This window comes from Phaethon aethereus, assembly GCF_964289735.1.
Source record: "Phaethon aethereus genome assembly, chromosome: 7".
In the NCBI taxonomy this organism is placed as follows: domain Eukaryota; kingdom Metazoa; phylum Chordata; class Aves; order Phaethontiformes; family Phaethontidae; genus Phaethon; species Phaethon aethereus.
The window spans coordinates 19,692,059-19,713,066 of NC_138583.1; the positions used below are offsets into that span (position 1 = coordinate 19,692,059).

General features: G+C 48.7%; 2 protein-coding genes across 2 annotated transcripts; one reads left to right on the forward strand and one right to left on the reverse strand.

Annotated features, from left to right (window-relative positions):
• Positions 1–277: 277 nt before the first annotated feature.
• Positions 278–2,327, forward strand: FBXL15 (F-box and leucine rich repeat protein 15; the record flags this gene model as incomplete). The annotated part of the gene is made up of 3 exons (XM_082002460.1): positions 278–523; positions 1,283–1,785; positions 2,138–2,327. The coding sequence occupies exons 1-3, from the start codon at positions 341–343 to the stop codon at positions 2,325–2,327; spliced, it is 876 nt and encodes a 291-aa protein (XP_081858586.1). The 5' UTR covers positions 278–340.
• A 1,463-nt stretch (positions 2,328–3,790) lies between these two features.
• Positions 3,791–10,915, reverse strand: CUEDC2 (CUE domain containing 2; the record flags this gene model as incomplete). The annotated part of the gene is made up of 8 exons (XM_082001892.1): positions 10,695–10,915; positions 9,699–9,842; positions 9,333–9,394; positions 7,738–7,871; positions 6,443–6,613; positions 6,036–6,097; positions 4,325–4,385; positions 3,791–3,937 (listed from the first exon to the last, which is right to left on the reverse strand). Exons 1-8 carry the CDS (start codon positions 10,766–10,768, stop codon positions 3,791–3,793), a joined length of 855 nt encoding a protein of 284 aa, XP_081858018.1. The 5' UTR covers positions 10,769–10,915.
• Positions 10,916–21,008: the final 10,093 nt, after the last annotated feature.

The following is a 21,008-nucleotide window of genomic DNA, read 5'->3' on the forward strand; positions in this document are numbered from 1 at the left end:
GCGGGTGGTGTGGCAATGCTGCAGCAGTCACTTGCTGCCTCGCTGAGGGACGGGGACTCCTTAGGCAGCTGGTGGAAAGCCCCACCCCAGTTCTCCTGGAGGCCAGTGCAGGCAGGTGGACTTGGATGCCTAAGCTGTGAACATCCCAGGCTGGGGAGGAGGTGACGCAGGTGGCAGGTGCGTGCCCCACTGATGGCTAGCCGAGGGGCTTTAGCCTGTGGGCTGGCTGTGGGAGACATTGCTGAGTCTTTCTTTCTGGCTGTTCCTCCTAGAAGCACCTGGCAGTAGGCGTGAGGTGATCTAGCCTGGCTCCCACCGTAGCCTGTCTCCCTGGCATCTGATGATGAGTTTGACCCCCTCCAGGGGATGCCTCCTGGACCTGCCCTGGGAAGACATCTTGGTTCCACATATCCTCTGTCATCTGCCACTGCAGCAGCTCCTGAGCCTGCAGAGGGTCAGCAAGTCATTCCAGTCTCTCATCCAGCTGTACCTGGCTAACATGCGCTGCTTTGACTCAAGCCAGGTATTGGATGGCTCTGAGGCTGGGGGAGACACAGATGTCCTGCTGCTGTGGAGCTAACAAGGGAGCATCTGGCTATGTGGGGAGAAGAAACGCCTGGCAAGGAGGCTGGTTTCTGCTCAGGAGCTGGGGTTAATGGCTTGGGTGTCAAACTGGACAGATGGGCTCAGGGAAGAGAGGCGGTGATTCAGGGCCCAGCAATGCCAGTGTCTTTAGCAAGAGGCCTTGGGAGGAGTGAGCCTGGAAGCTCCACCCAGGCCAATATGGGGCACCGGCTGGCAGAAACACAAGCCAGCTCCAGAGTGGCACGGCCTGTCGATCCTCATGGAAGTTGTGCAATAGGGTGGGTCTGACCCGAGATAAGTCTGTGCCTGGTGTTGAGGGAAAGCTTGTGCAGGCCCTGGGGGAGACTGCCTGGGACTTGGAAAGACAGGATTAGCTGCTGTTCTAGGAGGGCACAGGGTGGTCTAGCAAACAGTCTTTGGAGAGCAGAGGTGTGGAGCTTATCACAAGTATATAAATGCAGGCATGATGACGGGGGATGGAGAAGCCAGAGCATTTCCTAGTTTGTGGTAGTAGCCTTGGCATGAGGGGAGGAGAGCCTGACAGCAGGGTTTGCCCTGGGCTGAGGAGAGGGTGGCTGTGGTCACTGTTGTCATAGTGGAAGAGTGAAGGGGAGAGAGTTTCTGGTGAGCATCAGGCTGAGCCAGGCTGAACTGAAACCCTGGGGGATACCTCATTCTTCCTGGGTTCCCCACGCAGATTGGACCTGCCATCCCTAGAGCTGCTTTTGTTAACCTGCTGAAGGACAACGAAGTACTGCAGCAGCTGGCGCTCCAGAACTGCTCCGACTGGCTGACAGACAGGGAGCTGCTCCCGGTCATTGGGCAGAACCACCATCTGCACCAGATCCAGCTGAAGGGCTGTGCCCAGCTAAGCCGCCACGCGCTAGTGGCCATCTCGCTGAGCTGTCCCAACCTGCGCCGGCTCTCCCTGGCTCACTGTGAGTGGGTAGACAGCCTGTCCCTGCGCAGCCTGGCTGACCACTGCAAGGCGCTGGAGGCTGTGGACCTGACGGCCTGTCGCCAGCTGAAGGATGAGGCAATCTGCTACCTGGCGCAGAAGTGCAGCAGGCTCAAGTCCCTGTCGCTGGCTGTCAATGCCAATGTGGGTGATGTGGCTGTTGAGGAGATTGCCAAATGCTGCCCTGAGCTGGAGCATCTGGACCTCACAGGGTGTCTGCGAGTCAAGAATGACTCTATCAGGTACTGAACAATGTGGGGGTCTGGGGTGGGGAGAGGAAGAGAACCAGAGAAAAGTCAGATTTCCTCATGCTGAAAGAAATGAGAGCTCAGTGTGGGGGAGAAGCCACTAGCAGGCCTTTCAAGAGAGGCACTGTGTGCTACTAACCACAAATTCCCCAGCGTGTCATGAAGGGTAGGTTTGGGATCTGACCACGTACCTTGAATTTCTCTCAGATCACCACAGTGCTGCTCCCAAAGGATGGTGCATGTGTGGCACAGTTGTGAGCACTGGGTTGGTGGGAGTAGAGAAGAGGGTGAGTTGTGTACTCAGGAGTCCTGGCTTGCAACCCATGTGGGCTTTATCTCTTGGCAGGGTCCTGGCTGAGTACTGTCCCAAGCTGCGCTCGCTGAAGGTGAAGCATTGCCACAACGTGGCTGAGTCCAGCCTGAGCATCCTTCGAAGCCGTGGGGTGGAGCTGGATGTGGAGCCTCCGCTGCAGAGGGCTCTCGTTCTCCTGCAGGACGTGGTTGGCTTTGCCCCTTTCATCAACCTACAGATCTAGAACTGCTGCTGCTGGGGAGGGGGGGACTGATGCGACATTGGGATCCCAGGAGGATGCCGGAACCGGCTGCTGCGGAGACGTGCAGAGGGAGAGGTTGGTCCCATTGGCAAGGCTGGCCCGAGTGGGGCTCATTCTTCTCTCTGGGGCTGTTTAGCAGCCATTGGGTGTTCGTGAGTGGGCTTCACTGGTGCCTCTGGGGAAAGTAACTCCCTCTGCAGTGGCGTGGAGAGACCGAGTGACTTGCAGGAACACCATGGTGCTGAACAGGCCTTGGCCAGGCCAGATAATAGATAGGATTTATTATTTGTTGTATTTTAAATCTCTAAGTGGCAGCTGTCCAGAGAGCAGGAGAGTGTTTGATGAGGACTGTCCCCTGGGGTGGGTGTGCAGGGTATGTCAGCAGAGCTGTTGGGAGCACACCAGGCCAGCTGGAGCAGAAAGGAAAAAAGGCACCAGCCCTCCTCTTGGGAGAGGGCAGGCCCCTCTGGTCTCCAGGAGGAGGGCAGAGTGAACCCAGCTCCAGCCCATGGCCACTGTCCAGCCTGGTGCCAAAGGGCTGGCATGGCCCTGGCACAAGCAGTGTGTCTGTCCAGGCCTAGGGCACTGGTTTAGGCTGGTGCAAGGCAGGAGTTATTTTCAGGGGAAACATGCTCCTAACTGCATTCACTGACAGAACAAAACCTAGCTGTGCTGTCACTGAAAGCAGTTGATCATTGCCATTTGTTTCTTCCAGCTTCTGACTTAACATTGCAATAGTGCCCAGGCCTGCTACTATATCCTGCTCTGTGTTGTGTGGCTGGAGTTTTGGCACTCAACAGCAGTGAGAAATGGCAGGAGTTCCGGCCATGCTGTCAGCTGGAGTTTATGGAGTGCTGCAGGTTGTGCTGGCAGGGAGACCCTAACTCTGGAGTTCAGCCTCAGCCCTTGTATCCACTAAGTGGTTAACCAAACAGCAGCCACAGCTTGTAGTGAACATGACAGAGAGACTAAGTGGGGGAAGAGAGGATGACCCTGCTCCTATCTTTGGCCCCAGGAGGTATTGGAGGCAATGTCTTTAAAGCATGTGCATGCTCCGGCTGAATTACACACCAACTTATGTCATCTTTATTAACACTGGCACTCAATTTAAAGCAACAGAGCACACGGGCTTGTAAAAAGCTTGCTGCAAAAGCACAAGCCACATCTTGGATCTAAAAATGTCCCATGCAAGGAATAGCAGAGAATGCCCAAGCCCTGGAGCACCACTGTGGTGTGCCCCTGGGGGCAGAGGAACAGCTACATAAGGAAAGAAAGTTATTCCTTGTCAACTGGGTTAGTTGAGGAAGCTGAAAGCAGTGTGCTGGCTCCCACGTTAGTTCCAGTTAGTGGCAGGTGGAGGAGTCCCCTCATCCCTAGTGCCACATGTCCATCCTGCCATGCCTGGCTGGTGAGGGGGGACGCTGAAGAGCGGGAGGAGCTGGCTGTCAGTGGAACTTGTACTTCCTGGCTGGTTTGAGGCTGATGTAGGTTCTCTTCATCTCCTCACTCTCAGGCTTCTTGATGTCTTTGTACCTCTCTCCCTTTGTACTCACTACCTGGTTGTCGATATAGCGGATCAACTTCTTGGGAGCCTGGAGAGGGAAGATATTAACACCAAGTGGACGGACAGCCACACTGCTAGGGACAGGGAGGGGACAAGCAGAAGCAGACCTCTGCTCTGGGGGACAGGTGCAGGAAAACTGGTGTGAGCTGCTTTACCCATCCTTTGTGTTGGGAATCTTGGCCAAAACTGGGAAGCAAGCTGTCTGATGGAGTGGAGCAGGAGCCCCACTAGTCAGGAACTGACAGTCCCTGCAGCACCTTAGTTAAGCTAATCTTCCCTCTGCGCTGACTAGCGGGCTCTGTGAACGGTCCTGCCTTTGGCCTGCCCCTCTGCATTTTGGACATGCAGCCTGATTTTTAAACCTTGTAGCCAAAGGACATTGAAACTGGTGGTGAGCTGGGACTGCTCTTTGTACCTCTTTGGGTGGAGCTGGCCGATGTGTTTTCTGATCGTCTGCACTATCCACCATCATGTATCTGGAACACAAGAAGCATTTAGTGAACACTGTAACATGCACTGTGTGGGACTATTCACAGCCTATGTCCCTTCTCCCCTGGCTGGTTTGTGGCTGTGCAATGTGTCCCATTTGCCTAGATTGCAGCTAGGAGCACTTAATGTTCCCCCCTGGATGGGGGGGACGACACAAGAAGCGTGTCATTCTTCTGGTAAGAATCCAGCGGGATTCTCTTGGAACAGCATCCTTGGCCTTATGTAAAGGGTACTGAAAACTCAAGCTGTTGAGAAGGACAATAGCCCCTGCGTAACTGAGAGAGGTGCTGAGGTCTGGTGTGCTCTGCCATTGGGGCAGCTTTTCTCCTTCTGAGCCCAAGTGATGCCAGCCAAAGGAGACAGAGGTGAGATTACAGGACCAAGCTGGCTGCTTCTGCCCTGAAGAGATGGTATTCCTTTCACACTCCATCTACTACTTGACTACAGAACAGGTATGTGCTGGAAGCAACTTCATAAAAGCACCACCTCATTCCCTGTGTGACTGAAACATCAGGGCCCAAGCATTTGCTTGCTGTACTGCTGCATTACTACTCGAGACTTTGGTGCTGGTTTAGTAGGCAGACAGCACAGGTGACCATGACTTCTCCCTCAGTAGTGAGTTTAATTGCTCCTGTGTATCTTCAGCTATGGTGATCTGCTCTCTGTACCTGTGCTTGAGTGATGTTTAAAGTACAGGATGTTGCCAAAATGTCATTAAAGTGAAGTTCCCAGAAACATAACTAGCAGCTGGTGCTTTTTTGTTCCCTTGCATGTTACTCTGAAACAAGCCTGCACAGGAGGTGGACAAGGACAGGGATTGCTAATTCTGCCTGGATGCCATTCTGCCTTGCTTTATCTTCCCTAGCCCATTGACTGTTTATTCTGTCACTGGGGAGGACGTAAAGTGGTGGAAAAGACATGGCTGGATAGACACGTGGATGCCTGCATGCCTGCAGGAGGATACTCATGAAAGCTGAGATATTAAAGTGGATTGATGAAACCACAGAGTGGGTTCTCCTATTGAGAATTAAATGCTTTTGGAAATGAATAAAGGTAAACCAATCTAAAGCCATTTTCATTTCCAAGAAGTCCATAGGGGGACTTCAGAGAGGTTTCTTTAAATTCATTTAATTCACACCTTCAGCAACTGAGATTTAATCTTCCCCATGTTGCTGTACAGGCAGTCTCTTAAAGATATTTTTAGTCTTGTTTGGACTGTCTCCAAGGATAGAGCTATGAATGTGTTTCTGTAGTTCTAGAAGTCACCATGTGCTACCTAAGCTGCAGCACAATGTTTGTGCCTTGAACCTTTAACCGGGACTTCAGGTGACAATACTGTGATTTACACAACACCTGTAAGAGACTGAAACCTCACACATTGCCAGTGCTGTGACCTAGCTGATACTGGTAACCTGTTTCTGTGCCAGAGCTCTAAAAGAAACCCAGACCTGGTTTGTTGTTTTTTTCCCCACCTGATGTTTATATTTCTGCTTAGATGTGTTCAGCTATACCCAAATCAGCTTCGCAGAAAGCTAAGCATGGTAACACCCCAAGTTCATTGTCATTCTGACCTTCCCCAAGGTGCCACCTCCTTTACTAGGAGCAGCGTAACGGGTTCTTTGCTGCTGCGTACTTACTTCTGTAGGATAACCTGTTTTAGTTCCTGGTGGTTGGGCACTCTGCGGGGCCGTGCCAGTTCCTGGGAGGAGACAAGGTGGATGTGTGAGTAGCATAACACATGGGACGTACAGCTTCCCCTCTGCTAGCTTGGTAAGCCCAGCTGCTGGTTCAGCACTCCAGCCCCTGTGGGAAGGGGGGTGCCAGCCACAGCTCCGCGGGGGTGCTGGCTGGGCTGTGTGCCGAGCCTGTACTCCGAGCGCTGCGGGAGAGAGGGGGGGTGTTGCTCAGGGTGATCCCCTGGCTCATTGCGCGCAAACTTCCTACAGTCAAAGCTTCTGCTTGCAGCAGGCACCTGGGACACCTATGTGTCCCTGAGCTCTGCCCTGCTCTTTGGCCTGCTGCCACATGGCTCAGGGTACTGTACCTTCACACTCACACCTGCTGGGCCAATTTCCACCTTCTCCTCCACAATTAACTGCACTGCCTCCTCCAAGTTCCCCAAGGCCATGGCGAGTGCCTTCTCTGCCTGGCTCATGGTACAGGCTGGGAACATCTCCAGTAGTAGCTCCACTCCATCCTTCAAGTCATCGCCCTCCTAGTTGGAGCAAGAGAGACAGAGGTAAGCTGGGGATGTAGTAAGGAGGGGGCTATTGGAAAGGCCTTCTATGGTTAAGTCAGGAAATTCAGCTTGCCCTTAGCTGAAGGGTCATTCTCCTTGCAAGCATGACAAAATCTCATTCCTGAAGCTAACAGGGGATTGTATGTTTGCAAGGACGAAGCACCACTCTTCCTTAATCTCCTCCTCCTGTATTTCAACTTTCTTTAACGTAGGGCTGCTGTGAAGCGGCTCATCTGTGTGGCCATGTTATTGTGTTTCCCAAGGAGTGAGCTTTGTGGACACTGTGGTGCTAATGCTTGAACTCCCCCTCACCTTGTGAAGTTACATGTGCTTTGATCAGAAAGGGAAGGAACTGCTAAACAGTGACCTGTGGCTACATCAGAAGGAAGCGCAAAAGCAGCATCTGCTAGGAGGCCGTGGACACAGAACTGAGCTGCAGAGCAGGAAGAGATCAGTGCTGGAGAAACAGCAAGCACAGCGCGCAGTGGATCTGGCAGGTGCTGCAATGCCTGTAGCATGGGTCACGGTGAATGGTGCTGCAGGATCAGGACCGCTGGGCCAATGACTCAGTGCTGTATGGCTCAGTAAGTGCACAGCACAGAAGGTCACTGAGGGTGGGACTGGTGTCTTTGGGACTGACACCCAGACATGACTGCTTCCTGTGCAGATACCGCATGATAGCTGTGGAGAGAAATGGTGATCCAGCTCAAACTGGGGAGTGAGGCTAGGGGAACAGGGTGAAGCAAGGTGGAGCATAGCTAGAGCTGCAGGGGCATCCCTACAGTGCTGCTGTGGGATCTCCGAGCACACTGGGACAGGCTCTCTCAAATACAGCTCTGGCTCATCCCTTCCAGTGGCTGGAAAGTATGAGCCAGAGCAATGGCTCATACTCTTCTGTCAGCACACAATTTTCTTTTTCCATTTACTGACAGAGTCTTGCTCAGGCCATACAATGGAGAAGATCACAGACATCAGTGATGCTGTGTCACAGCCTGTGCTGTGGTTCCTTCCAGAGCCAGAAAATGCCCTCAGGTGGTGCTGGTAGCTTAGTGCTCGGTGACTGTTCCCAGTGCTCCTGCTCCTCTGTGGGGTGCTCATACCTGGGCGCTGGCTCCGTCCGTTGGAGTGCATAGCCTTTCCCCATTACAGGTTCCGGCTCCAGGCTCCTGGCCCTTGGTCAGGTCTTCAGAGGGTGCTTCACTCCTGCTTTCCACAGCCTTTTGGCCAGGTTTTTCTTAAAGACATAGCAATATCTCCTGAGGAACGGCCCCACTAAGGCTAGAGCTCTGTGCTTTCTGTTGGCATTAGACTGCTAGTATACCGTGTGCCAAAGCAAATCCCTTGTGACAAGACTGGGAAGCACTACTGTTCCTCCTGCCCTTGGTGGGGACAGCTGCAGCTCTGCTCACACTGACCAGCAGGAAGGTAGTGCTAGTGCATGCTGGAGTGCCTAAGCGCTGCATTTCCAGGCCTTACCAGGCATGGGCTGCTTGCGAATTCAGTTCTACCTGTCAATTCTCAGTGCTTTGGCTGTAGATAGTTATGGTATTTTTGTTACATTTCTAAGAATTCCCTGGTGTTTGCTCTGACTTTAAAATAAGGTGTGGGTTTGATTTTTAAATTCAGGAATACACTCTGGTAGTCCCCAGGCTGTATGTGTGCCAGCACATCCTGTGATCAGGTTACTCTGATGCATCTCTATTTACAGGCTCTTTTTGTGTCACTGTAAGAAAAATAATTTCACTTCTGTTCTGTCCTCTCTAAAACTGGGATGGTATTGTCCTCCCACACTCTGGTCCTATCAGGATCGTCAAAGGGTTGGATGCAGGGGACCAGAGCAGAACAGTAGGTTTTGTCGAGTGCAAGAAAGCAGCAAGTAGGGTAAGACAGGACGGTCTGTTCTGTGCTGTGTAGCCTTCTGGCTCTTGTTAAGGCAGCAGTGACATTCTTAGATAAGCAAACCCCAGACTGGTGTGTCCTGAAAGGTTTAATATCCATGCATTTCACCTGTCTGTTCTTTAGTGGAAAGTACCTTTTGGGCTGATTAATACAGCAGTCCAGCTGATCTGGGAATGCTGAGGTTAGAAAGGGGCACTGGGATAGTGTAATCTTCTGCAGTCCTGCATAGTGCAAGCTACAGCACAGCATTGCTGATTTTGCATTTGTGCCAGGGTTCATGGGTGAATGGGAAGTGAGTTTTGAGGATGCTCGAAGTCTGAAAGTGATACACATCATCAGCTGGATACTCTATTTGATGATGATGCACCTGACATGGGCTGCCCAGTGGTAGTGTCGCTTAGGCAGATGGCTATCAGAGGCAGGCAGAAATCCTCACTTTCAGAATTAACCTACAGTACAATTTCAACAAGCAGCCCTGTATCTACTGTTTCTTCTTTATTACTCTGGATTTGATCTCAACAGAGTTATCTGGAGATCTGGTCCAGTGTTTTTCATCCCAGTGTGTCTTGGACAATAGTCCATATGACTCAAACCTCCCATGTATTAATATCAAAAACCCAACTGAACATTACAAACCCCCCCCAAAAACAGCAACCAATTCAGGCTACCCTATGAGATCCTAAATGTAGCAAACAAGATTGTGTTTTATCCTGTGACATTCCTCAACTCTAAACACTAATACTGAAAACACGTACAGAATATACTTTCTTGTGCTGAAATTGTCTGTGTAACTCACCTTTGGTGCGAGCTTCACCAAGCCTTTCTGAGAGGGAGAACATCATTTCACAAACATCCCCACTGCAAGAGACAGAAGCTGTATAATCAGTGTGAGGAATAAAAGCAGTAGCTATCCTGCTTGGCTACCTCTTTATAGAAAGGCAAGCCCAGTAAAATAAACTGGTATTTCAGATGGCCTAGGACCTACTTGCAAACTATATTGGGATTAGCATTTCTGTATTCAGGCAAAGCATGACTTAATCATAATGGTTTTGTACTAATACCTCTTCAGGTGGGTATAACAAAAGAATTTATGCTACCTGGGGGCTTAGGTCCAAGTCCCCAGCGCATGGCACGCACAAATAAAGCAGTAACATTCACATACCTGTGGATTTCTGCAAAACCAGGAATATATGCCTCCATCATTTCTACAAACGTGTCCATGTCAAAGGTCTCCTCAGAGGATTCTGGTGACCCCAGCTCTTCCAGGACACCCGTGATGTAAGAGAAGAAAACATCATCCATCCCACTGGAGACAGAAGGAACACAGGACATGGCAGAAGAGTCAACAGTCCCATTTTTTTCTGGCTCTCCATCCCCATTCCCCTTAACCATGTGTCTTTCTAATAGAGCAGCAGAAGGACCTATGTGGACTGTATCTTATGGGCAGATCCCACCAATAAAGCCAGGTAGCAGGTGGTCAGTAGTTGAGTGGGAATAATTTACAGAAAAAATCCTGCATGCTGCCCTCCTTCCTGGGCAGTACTGAATGAAAGCCCCAGCGTGTGCCCTGAGGCTGTGCTCCTGTAGGTGCTTCAGCTGAGTTAGCCAAAATATTCCAAGTGCTCAAACCCTGACTTTTCTATGCAGACTGGTGTTACAGGTCAGGTCATCATATTCCATCAAGTTGCAATTTCCATGGGGTGCACTGTGTCTCTGCTTGCTGCTCTCCACACTTGTGTGACTGCTGCAAAACCAGCTGCTGTGTTCCAGCCTCAAGGTGGCCATATCTCTGCATGCAGGCAGAGTTCAAAATAGGGAGAGCCCTGACATAGTGCTATGCTGCTCAAAAAGCCCTTTGGGAGCACTGTGGAATGAAGGGAATCCCATATTCTAATGTGTATTACTGGACAGGAAATTAATCATCTTGGTTGTCAAAGAAATGACACTGCTAGATTGCAATGCTAAACAATAGTTGTTCAAGCACTCACATCAGAGCCTGTACAAATTACCTGCATCCTGGATCTGACTTAAGTAAAAGCAACACAACGCACAGGAAAGCTACAAAGCTCCACTTGGAATTCAGTATAATGTGCAGAGGGACAATTACCACAGAGCTCAAGCTAAAACAATTATATTAGATGTTCCTTTCTCAACATACCTGAGGTCTGCAGCAGGGATGTGGGACTGGATGAAGCACGTCAGTGTGTCTCGAATGATTCTTTCAAGCTCCATGTCTCTCTAAACCTTTTTCTCTACAAAAAAGGAGGAAAAAGAAAACTCCATGTAATTTGCAAAGGCAAGAAGTAGCTCAAGATGACCAAAAGGTAAGCACAGTATAGGCAAGAATGCTTTTCCCATCAGAACAACCCACAAACTCCTCCACTGTGTCTTGTCATCCCTGGGTAACAGCAGGCAAAGACATTCACAAAAAGCAGCCGTATGAAGATCCAACTGGAAATACCAGCCCAAAGCTGCTCCTGTTGATGCTGGCAGTATGCAGCTTACTGGACATTTAAAATGTCCCCTCCAGGAAGCAAAGCTGGAAATGCAGATGTATCCAGCTGCAGGACCTCAGGGATGCCTCCTGAGCTGGAACACTGTGCTGCCTGGCAAGGAAGCAGCGGGTAGTGGGTTTGCATGCTCAGTGCAGAAAGGGGTGGACCTTCCAGCTCAGGACTCAGGAACGAGTGGGAGGAGGGGTAATGTATCCTAAAGAAAGGACAACCTAGAGCATATTTTACAGGGAAATACCAAGCAGGGCACAGACATCTAGTCTGCCAGCCAAAATATCAAAGGTCTCCAGGTCAGGCACGGACTGCCAGTGGAATCCTGCCCAAACAGGAGCCCGTTGTTGTGCTCGGTAAATGAGCCATTCTGCAGTTGATGGGGCTGCAACAAGGGGTGCTTGATAACCCAGAACTCAGGGGAGTTCTAAGAATCACAGAGCTCCTACAGAATCAATGGCAGCAACGCCCACAGCCCTCCTTCAGCTACCAGTACTGGGCCTGGACTGAATTGGGAGGAGAAAAGCTGTTCCTTAAGCATTCCTTCCCCTGAGGTCCACAAAGCTGCTGGATGGACAAACTCCTGGTATAAGCACCGAGCTCTTCCAAGGAAGGAAACTAGCCCTGTGTGTAGAGAAACTGATGTGGTCTTCAGCCAGAGCACTTCCAAAGGTCATCATGCTCCCACCAGTCCAGCTCCCTCATTCCAACCGCACCAGGACCTGACAGAACTTACGAAGCAGTCGTGTGAGTTGCTGAGAGGTGATGTTCCCATGTTCCCAGGGGAATCAAAAAGGTTTGGCTTTTCCCGAGATGAGACTTCCAGACCTAGCAGGATATAAACAAAACCCCACGGCACTCAGCACTGCCCTTGCAAGGGCCTAGAGAGACCAATGCCCAGCAGCCTGTTGGCAGGTCCATCTGCAGTCTCGGCGCCCATTCAAGCTCTGTGCTGCACTTGGCCACCACTGCAGGTGCCAAGAGCAGGCATGCACTCCTCCTGTTTGCAGCTGGCCAGGGGAGCACACCCAAGCCAGCCAGACCTGCCTCTGGCTATGGCCACATTGAGGCTCTCGATATCGAGGGAGAAAGCTGTGACACTGAGGCTTATGCAGAAGTGCTGGGTATATGGCATGCCACATTGCATCTCCCTGCAGTGATTCTCTGTCAAATATTCCCAGTCTGTGGAATATTTGTCTCTTCTACTCTTCAGGGCTTTGAACAGATGCAGGTTTTGCTACCTGAAGGACCATCCCTTACTGAATCGCTGTGTCGGTGCCATTCCCTTGGGGCAGTAGGGAGACAAATACGGAAAGAACCTCACAGCAGTGGGACACAAACAGTGAGACATACTCATATAGAAGAACTGCCCCAATTTTCACAGTGTTCAAAGCTAAAACACAACCGCCATCTAATCACCTAAACTTTCCTGCAGCCACTATTAGTATCAACCCTCCCACTGATCTAGATCCAGTAGTTAAAAAAGGAAACAAACCCTTCTTTACATGTGCCTCTAACCCAAGGAAATGAACAATGAGTTAAAAACACCGTACCACTATATGACCAACATACATGTATTCAAACACAGCATGTACAAAAACAGCCAGAGGAAGGCATCATCAGGAAGGATTGTTTGCTGTTTCTGTCTTAAGCTAAAAAAATTCTTTGCCTCCTATAATTTCAATTAGAAAATTCCCATTTCACAGCATTAGAGGAAAACAACAGCCCAGACTTTTTCAGGTAGGGGCTCTTCACACAAACACACAAAGTGAGCTCCTGAGCTGCTTTTATTTTTCAGCCTCACGAGGATCTTTTGTTTGCATTTTTCTCACTTTTGCAAATGTCATGGCCTGCAAGTATGGAAGCTGGCTGTAAAAACAACCATGTGTAAAAACACCTTCCCACTGCCCATTTGTTGTTTCTATGTGTTTTGTGTGTTCTCTAGTGGTGTGACAGAACCAAGTTTACCTTTGTCATCTTTGCAACATACCCAGAAAAAAAGGTGAGCTTTGTTCTATCCTTCTCAGACATCAAAAAGCCAATGATAAGATTTTGAATCTCACTGTTGGCAAGTATACTGTCCTAAGCAGCATGTTTTTCCCCCATTTTAAGCTGAATCTGCAAATACTGGCAGCCACCAAGCCCCCTGAACTTGCAAGTACAAGAAAAGTAATTTTCTTTTTTACAGAAAACAGGGATGGGAAATCAACATAGAGCAGTCAAAAAGTTCTTACTACAGTCACTACTACCAAGAAGAATGCTTATTTCTTTCTTATTCAGAGTCTTCGTGACATCCTGGGAACTGGAAGTCTGAAAGATTTTGTCCATTTCCATGAAACAGGCCAATATTCTATAAGAGATAACTATATAGTAACCAATAACATTTCCTGACAACCCAATTACCTGAACAACAGAGCACAATTCACCATGTCAAAAGCACTTTTGTGAGGTCCATAAATTAGCTGCTGGTAATTTATTCTGATCAATAGAACAGGCAAAGTCACTCATCTCCTTAATCAAAGGCACTTGCAGGCAAGTGTCAGACTGGGACATGAGAAACACAGGAGAAAATAATTCAGCAACACGAGTATTGCAGCTACAGCCAGCCACTAACTAGTGTTGAATCCACTCCCTGACCTCTGACTACCACAAGAAATGCTGGTATGAAGTGTTTGAAAATATTCAGGTATTTTCCAGTGGAGTTACAATGCTGGATCTGAACAAAAGCTATTTCCTTGTGTCTGAGAGTGGAAAGAAGGCAGCAGGTTTTAGCCATTGGGTATAAATTCTCTCTGGCATCTCAGACAAATCCATCCACCAGCACACTCAGATTTAAGGTTTACATACAGAGAAGGCAAGCTGCCACCTTTAGCCTGCCTTTGAAGAAATGAAACCCTTTGAACGACAAAAGCACAGCCCTACACTGAAGGACAGAAAGCAGCTAGATGATCAGGTATTTTCTGAAAGGTCAACCATCGCCCCTTCACCTGAAGAACCCACCTCTGCTCCTATAAAATCAGAGACAATGAGAGAGACAAATGCACTTGCATTTGATCACTTATTGCCACAGGGGAGAGATTTTATTCCTCGGTAAAGAGACTGTCCTTACAAAACCTAACATCTCGGGGATCTGTAGTGCACAATGGTCTTGGCCAAATGAGACTTGTGGAAGACAAGTCATGAAGGTCCTCCAGCCTTTCAGGTTCAGTGGGTATTTTCTTGAAATAGAAGGATCTAATTAAAAAACCTTTGTACAAACATTTTAAAATAGATTCTTCAAGGCACAAACTGATGTTGCTGCATGTTCCTCCCCACATTTAGAATTACTAACTCAGGACACCAAACCACCTTCAAATGCCACATTTTTCCAGTGGTGACCTGCAATAGTTAAGGAGGAGATTTACTAGAAGGGTTTATCCTATGCGTACAGTTTTGTCGTGGAGTGATTTATAACGCACAGAACCATCTAAAACCCAAAGGCAGGAGAAATCACTCTCCTGAGAGCTCAGTTTTACTGAAAAGGTGTTACCACCATTTTAAACTTGCAGCCATAATTGCATTGTGGATTTTAAGATCACTTCAGTAGTTTTCAGCTGATTTAAACATATCTATGAAAGTCCTTCTGCATTTCTTGTCATTATAATGTGGGGTCTGCTTAACACGTTGCACAGAATCTATTTTTTTAAACATATGGTCAAGAAATTATATTCCCATTGCTCTGCCCTCAGTTAAAGCCTCAGAGTTTTGCAATGTCAGAACGAGAGTTTCAACCCTTGAAAATCCTTGTCACTTTTAATACAGTCTTTAAACACCAGGTTTTATTATTAAAGAGTGAGCAGTGGAGCACTGTATGTCATCTCATTAAGACAGGCTTGGTTTGAAATATTAGGGCTGTTTACTTGATCCACATAATGTTGCATGGCATATGTATTTCCTCACCTCAGGCAGAGGAAAGTGGTATCAGTTCTCAAAATGTGAGAGTGAAAATTATTCACTTTCTATGTTAGATACTTTGGCCAGCAGCTCAACAGAGTTTGCCACCCTACTGTCTGTCTTGAGAACCTGGTAATTTCCATCACCCTTACATTTTCCTTCCTAACATGTTAATGTCAAATTTGGTGGGGTTTGTTTTGTAAAACAGCTGTGGAAATAACAGTCTCTAAAGTACAATTATCCTGGTAATATAATGGTAATATCCTGGTACCATCCTGTGATGTCTGAAATATCTACTTACGCTATATTCAAGAAAAGTTGGCTTCTTTTTGTACAATTCATATGAATATGCCTTCATTAAAAAAAAAGGGTGAAAATCTGTAGTGTTTGCATACCGCGAGCTCATTTCCAAAGGCTCTTTCAACTCAAGTTTCAGTAATTATTCTCAAATGGTCAATGTGATGGGATGGGAATGATTGATTGTGCCTTGGACTTTATATTAACAAGACAGACTTGAGGAGAGCAATTTAGGAAAATGTTTCTGAGCTAAGAGGAACTGCCACTCAGATGTATATCAACTTTTATGAGATCATAAATTTGCCTACCAATGAGCTGAGGTTTCTGCAAGTGGAAGGAGATGGATGTTGTACACTCAGACGTTTCTCAGGTTAGAGAAAGTTTAGGTAAATCTGATTCAGCTGAGGGATTGACTAAAACAGCTTAAGAAGGTTTGTTTAGCTCAAGTTTCAGTAATTATTCTTAAGTGAGTAAGTAATGGGACAGGGATGGTTCACTGTGCTCTCTCTGAAAACCTGTTATGAGAAAGCACAGAGCACTTCTCATGCAGCTCTGTGCAGCTCGGGCCTGTGCTTGGGGAAGTGCGGATCCCTGGGATATAAGGAGCTCTCAGTGTAGCCTGTGACACGCTGCCTCAGAATAAATCTCTCAAAAGCCAGATCTGCAGGACAGAGAGCAAGCTGTGGCTATGTTCCACTGAATTACTATACCTCCTGAAATGTTAAAATGGCTTAAAAGAAAACTTTCCTGACTGAGTAACACCTTACAGATGTCATTTCAGTGCTCCCATTTTTTGTTTTGCTTGCTAGAGAAGTCCCTGAAAGGACTTTCACGGTGTGGTTGCTACAGGAAAGCAGGTGAGGTCACTGTGCACATTAACACAATTAACTGCTTAATGCTTTAACATTAAAATAAGGCTTTTGTTAATAACTTAGTCCCACTAAATTACAATAATAGAAGATAGTAATGCCAGTGTCCAGACCCCCGAGCTCTATGCCTTGGGGGGGTGCTCTGCCGTCACGGGGCCCTTACCTGAGCAGAAGGATTGCCTGCGCGAGGACCTCGGCTCACGGATGGTGTTTACCAAGCCACCTCAGTGCCTGCAGAAGAGTCGACGGTCCATCCTATGGCTGCTGGGCCCGAGCCACGAATGAGGGAGTCCTTCACGGGAAAGGAAAGCTGAATTAGCTGGAGCGGGAACACAACAGAATCGTTCTCTGTACACTGGTGTCTTTATGCTTTATGTCACTTGTGACTGACTCCCCTAATGCCAAGGGTACAGCTTTACCCTTTGGAATAAAATGTACTACGTGAAAGGCTGACTTGGATGCTAGAATAGTGTACTCGTCAGCCTTCAAATTCGCTGCCATGTTGGGACGCTTTTCAACATTTACAGTTTCGGTAGGAAGGCCCGCAGCGGTCTCCGAACATCGGCAGCAGCGCTGGCGGCCTCAGCGCCCCTGTGGAGCGGAACTTGCTTCTGGTGGCTTCAGCAGGACAGAGGGGAAAGCGAGCACTGGGTCTCCCCGCCGCTGCTCCCCACCACGGCCGGAGCCCCGCAAAGCCCCACGCTGGGCAGGCGGCCAGTGCTCATCCCGAGCTGTAATGTTGTACCTACTGGCTGAGCGACTCTGCGGCGTCATTTATGTTCGCTGTTGCCCCTCACTGGCGGGCAAGAGCTGCCTCAGGGGAGCTTGAACCAATTTGGCCAGAGAGCGCCCGAAACCGTGAGCAGACCGAGCCCCACCGCAGCACCGTGCCCCCCTCCGCACCCCTCGCTGCGGCTGAACCGCCACGCCGCTGGCGAAGCGCCTTCGCTCCTCGGGGGCGGCCCTGGGGCTCCGTTCCCAGCCGCCGGCCCGCAGGCACAGCGCCATCCCGGCCCCCCGCCCCTGCCGCCGCGCCCCCGCGCTGCGGACCCCGGAATTAAGCCAAACGCCCGCATTTCTCAGGCTCCCGCGCTCCCTGCGGCGCCGCCGCGGGGACACCGGCCGTGACGGTGACGGGGGGGGCTGCAAGGCTGGCTCCTCGCAGCCCGCCGGCAGCCGTGCCCCGGGTCCCGGCCCGCCGCGCGGCCCGCGGGGGTCACCCCCACCGCGGGGGGCCCCGCTCGCCCCCCCACCCCGCCCCGCGCCCTCAATGCCGGCGGCCCCGCGGAGGGCGGAGGTCGGGCGCGCGCCGCCGGTCAGCGGCAGTTAGGGGTGGGGGCAAGAGGTCACCTGATCGCCCGCGCGCCCCCGCCGCGGCCTCGCTGCCTCCCGGCGCAGGTCCCGCGCGGCGCGGTTGAAAGCGTCACGTGGCCGCGCCCGCCGCCAGTCATAGAGACGGGCGCGGGAGGGTAGAGCGGCCTCGCGCTGGCGCGCTCCCCATGCCGCCATCTTGGTTGCGGGCAGTAGCTGCGAAGCGGCTGCTTCTCACCGCCGCGGAGGCCTGAGGGGCTGGCGTGCGCCCCGGAGTGGGGCCCTGAGGCGAGCAGGGTACAGGGCAGCACCTGAGGCGAAGGCAGAGAAGAAAGAACACATGGTGCAGAGTGGCAGCTGAGTGTGTGCCCAGGCCTTGGTGGTACAAGTGTCTTTGTGGGGCCTGGGAACATGGCCGTACTTTGCGGAGTCACCCTGATAAAGACTAAGTTAAATTCTTGTCCCTGCCAAGCGCAAGAGAAGTGTTCCCTGATGAAAATGGCACATTTTCAAGTGTTTGGGCAAGGCAGCCCTGCTACTTGGGGAGCTTATCCCTAGCCGAAGCTCTTACCAGGTGGAAGCACCATTTGGGGGATGTTTCCCAAGCTGCTGTCTTTGCAAGAGTTGGCAGCTGCATGCAGAGTCTCCTGGCCTTGTTTTCTTTTCTGCTAAAAAGCCTCCCTGCTGCACCCTGTGCTTGACAAGCCACTGCTTACTCCTTCATTCTGGCGATTTGGAGGACTGGTATACGTTAGAGCATCACTCAGGCCCTTAGAGAAGTCGCAGCAGAGCTGCGGGGCTGAACAGGACTGCAGCTTTTGCCCTGCTTGCTGGCTACAGTCCCCCTTCCCCAGTCAGGTGTGCTGCTCATCGATTTACTCGGTTCGGACAATGACAATAGGCACTTCCTGGAGCAGCTTTGGAGAAGCCATTCTGTGATGCCAGGTACTTCTTCATAAAAATCCTAAAGCAGCAAGGCATAGTTATTCTCCGACTCATGTTCCTCAGTAATGTGTTGCTAAATACTTCACAAATGAGCCTTACCCCGCCTTTGGCAGTACCAGGCAAAATCCAGAGTAACGCCAGCTAGGAAAGGAACATCACTCCACACTCACTCCAGTGTCATTAAGAGCAGAGTCTGTCTCCATTGTTTATTACATGTATATACATTCTTGCCTTGACATTGTATGACTATACTTCATTGTAGGACTATTCACTGTCTTTGAATTCTTCTGCTTTTGACTGTTTTTTGCTGCACTTACCTATACATTAACTGAAACTAATCAACTGTGCTGCATTATCTTTCCTTCGATCTGTGATTTTACCTTAGTTTGTGAAATAGTTTGAAAATCCCCTAACAAGCCTCTGATTTCTAGGATGGGTTTCAACTTGTGTGACCCCACTATATAAAGGACTTGCTGAAAATGCAGCTGCTTCTGTGGCAGGTACCCGGTGGAAATTGGATTACATCACAGTGAAGTGGAAGGGGAATTTTTGAAGAAAATGAAGCAGCACATGTAAAGTCCCTAGAAATTAGCAATCTTCAAAGCTAAGAGAAAAAATTGCAGTTACCTTGTCTGACCTAACTTCCTTTGTCAATTCTTGACTGAATTAGAACAGAACTTCCTAAACTGATTTATGTTATGAGACCATATGAGGTTCTACCACCTTTTTTCACAAGTGGTTTATGGCATTCTGGTTGTCATCAGAATTTAAGGATTTATTTGCTTCACCTCAGTCTGCTTTGTAGTTTCCTTGACTTGCTTGGAAACCTCGAGGCCTGTGAGAAATTTTGAGAGTTCTCAGATCCCTCAGTTCAGACAATTTGTAAATCACATGTTTCAGAACAACAACAGACAGGACCTCTGTTTGTTTTTTTTTTTTTTCTACTACAAATACTTGGAAGTTGACCGTCAATCTGGTTGATGATCAGGGCAGTCTATCCTGGGGGTAATGAAGGGAGGAGAAAACCACACTGGGCTTCAAAGCAGAGGCCTGAAAAAATTTATGTAAGTTAAAATGCCACTAAAATTCTCCTGTAACTACTTGGACTTCTCTGTTTTAGCACGTTTTGCTGCAATTTAATATTTCACCTTCTCACCTTACTCTTATCCAAAATTATGTAAGAGAGAGATTCCTCTCCCCCATTTACACTAATGGAAGATGACCGGTATTGTAGTACTGGTAATAGATACCGGAACAAATATGGCATCTAATAGCTCCTTGATTTAAAGCTAAATTCAGAGGGGTTTGACCTAAAGCTTAACAAAAACTCCACAGGGATTCCCTATACAAGCATGCAAAACACACCCTTCACCGAGGGTCCAGGCGGAAGGGAGCGACATCACAGGAAATTGTTCTTGGAGAGCTCTTTTTACTCATCAGCCACAGGCTGCTGCAAAGCAGGGAGGTTAACACACCATCTAATTATTTGATGGGATTCATATTCTTTCACAAACATGGTGAATAATGCATGTGTGTTGAATCAAGCCAGAGGAAAATTGTTCCTTCTCCAGCTTGCTATTAACTCCTTGTTGTATAACGTACTTGAAATAAGTTTGTTCTATGGCATTTTAATATGTGGGTGGATATTTGTCTGTGAGTAATTTTAACTGTTACAGATGCTTCTTTTTTGTATTTGAATCACATTAGAGAACAAAAAAGTATCCATTCCACTTGGTTTTGCCTGCTGCTTAATGTAGCCATGTTCCCTACAATAGGTATTCTGCAGTTTTTATCTAGTCTAGCTTTGAAAGGCTCCAGTGATGGGCCTTAATCTGAAGAAGGGAGCTCATTACTGGGATGCATTTCTTGATATTCTGGCTATTTCCCTTTTTTTTTAGTTAATCCTATCACATGTTCGTATGTGTCCTTGAGACTGTTAAAAATATTTTCCCTGTTGTTAAGCCTAGAATATCAGTGCATAGCTTCAATTTTTGTCCACTTCTTTTATTCTTACTAAACCAAACTGCATTTTAATTGTGATTTATCTTCAATCCTTTACAGAGACACATTTTTGCAATTTAGAAGAAGTGTATTTTGAAAACAAAGCCCCCTTTTTTTTAATAGCAATGAGTGTCCGTTCTCAAAGCCTCACAGAAATTTAAACAACTTCTGTACACCCTTTTGAAAGCGCACACCGCTCCCAGATTTCCTGCTCCAACCAAAGGAGATTCCAACTCCCCAATTCCAATTTTGCAGGAACTTCGGAGAATTGCTGCTTTTCAGGACAACGAGCAAGATTGGGGTCCTGGAGCCCTCTGCTGGGAGTGTTACAGAAGACAGGCACCTGAAAGCGTAAGCCATTAAACTCGGAAAACGCGATTGCCATGCTCCCTTATTTCTTTCGCGTTGATTACAAATGTACTTAACTTGAAATCCAAAAGATGCTTCTTTCTGTTGCTCCTGAGAAAACTCATGTTACAATTTCAGAGTCTTACAGGTAAATTAATTTGTATCTTGAGGTTACAGTTAGATTTATTAGAGTTTTTTTGTCTTTAATCTTCCTTGGTAGCAGGAAAAGTCTACATGAATATTTATTTTTATCACTCTTTGCCT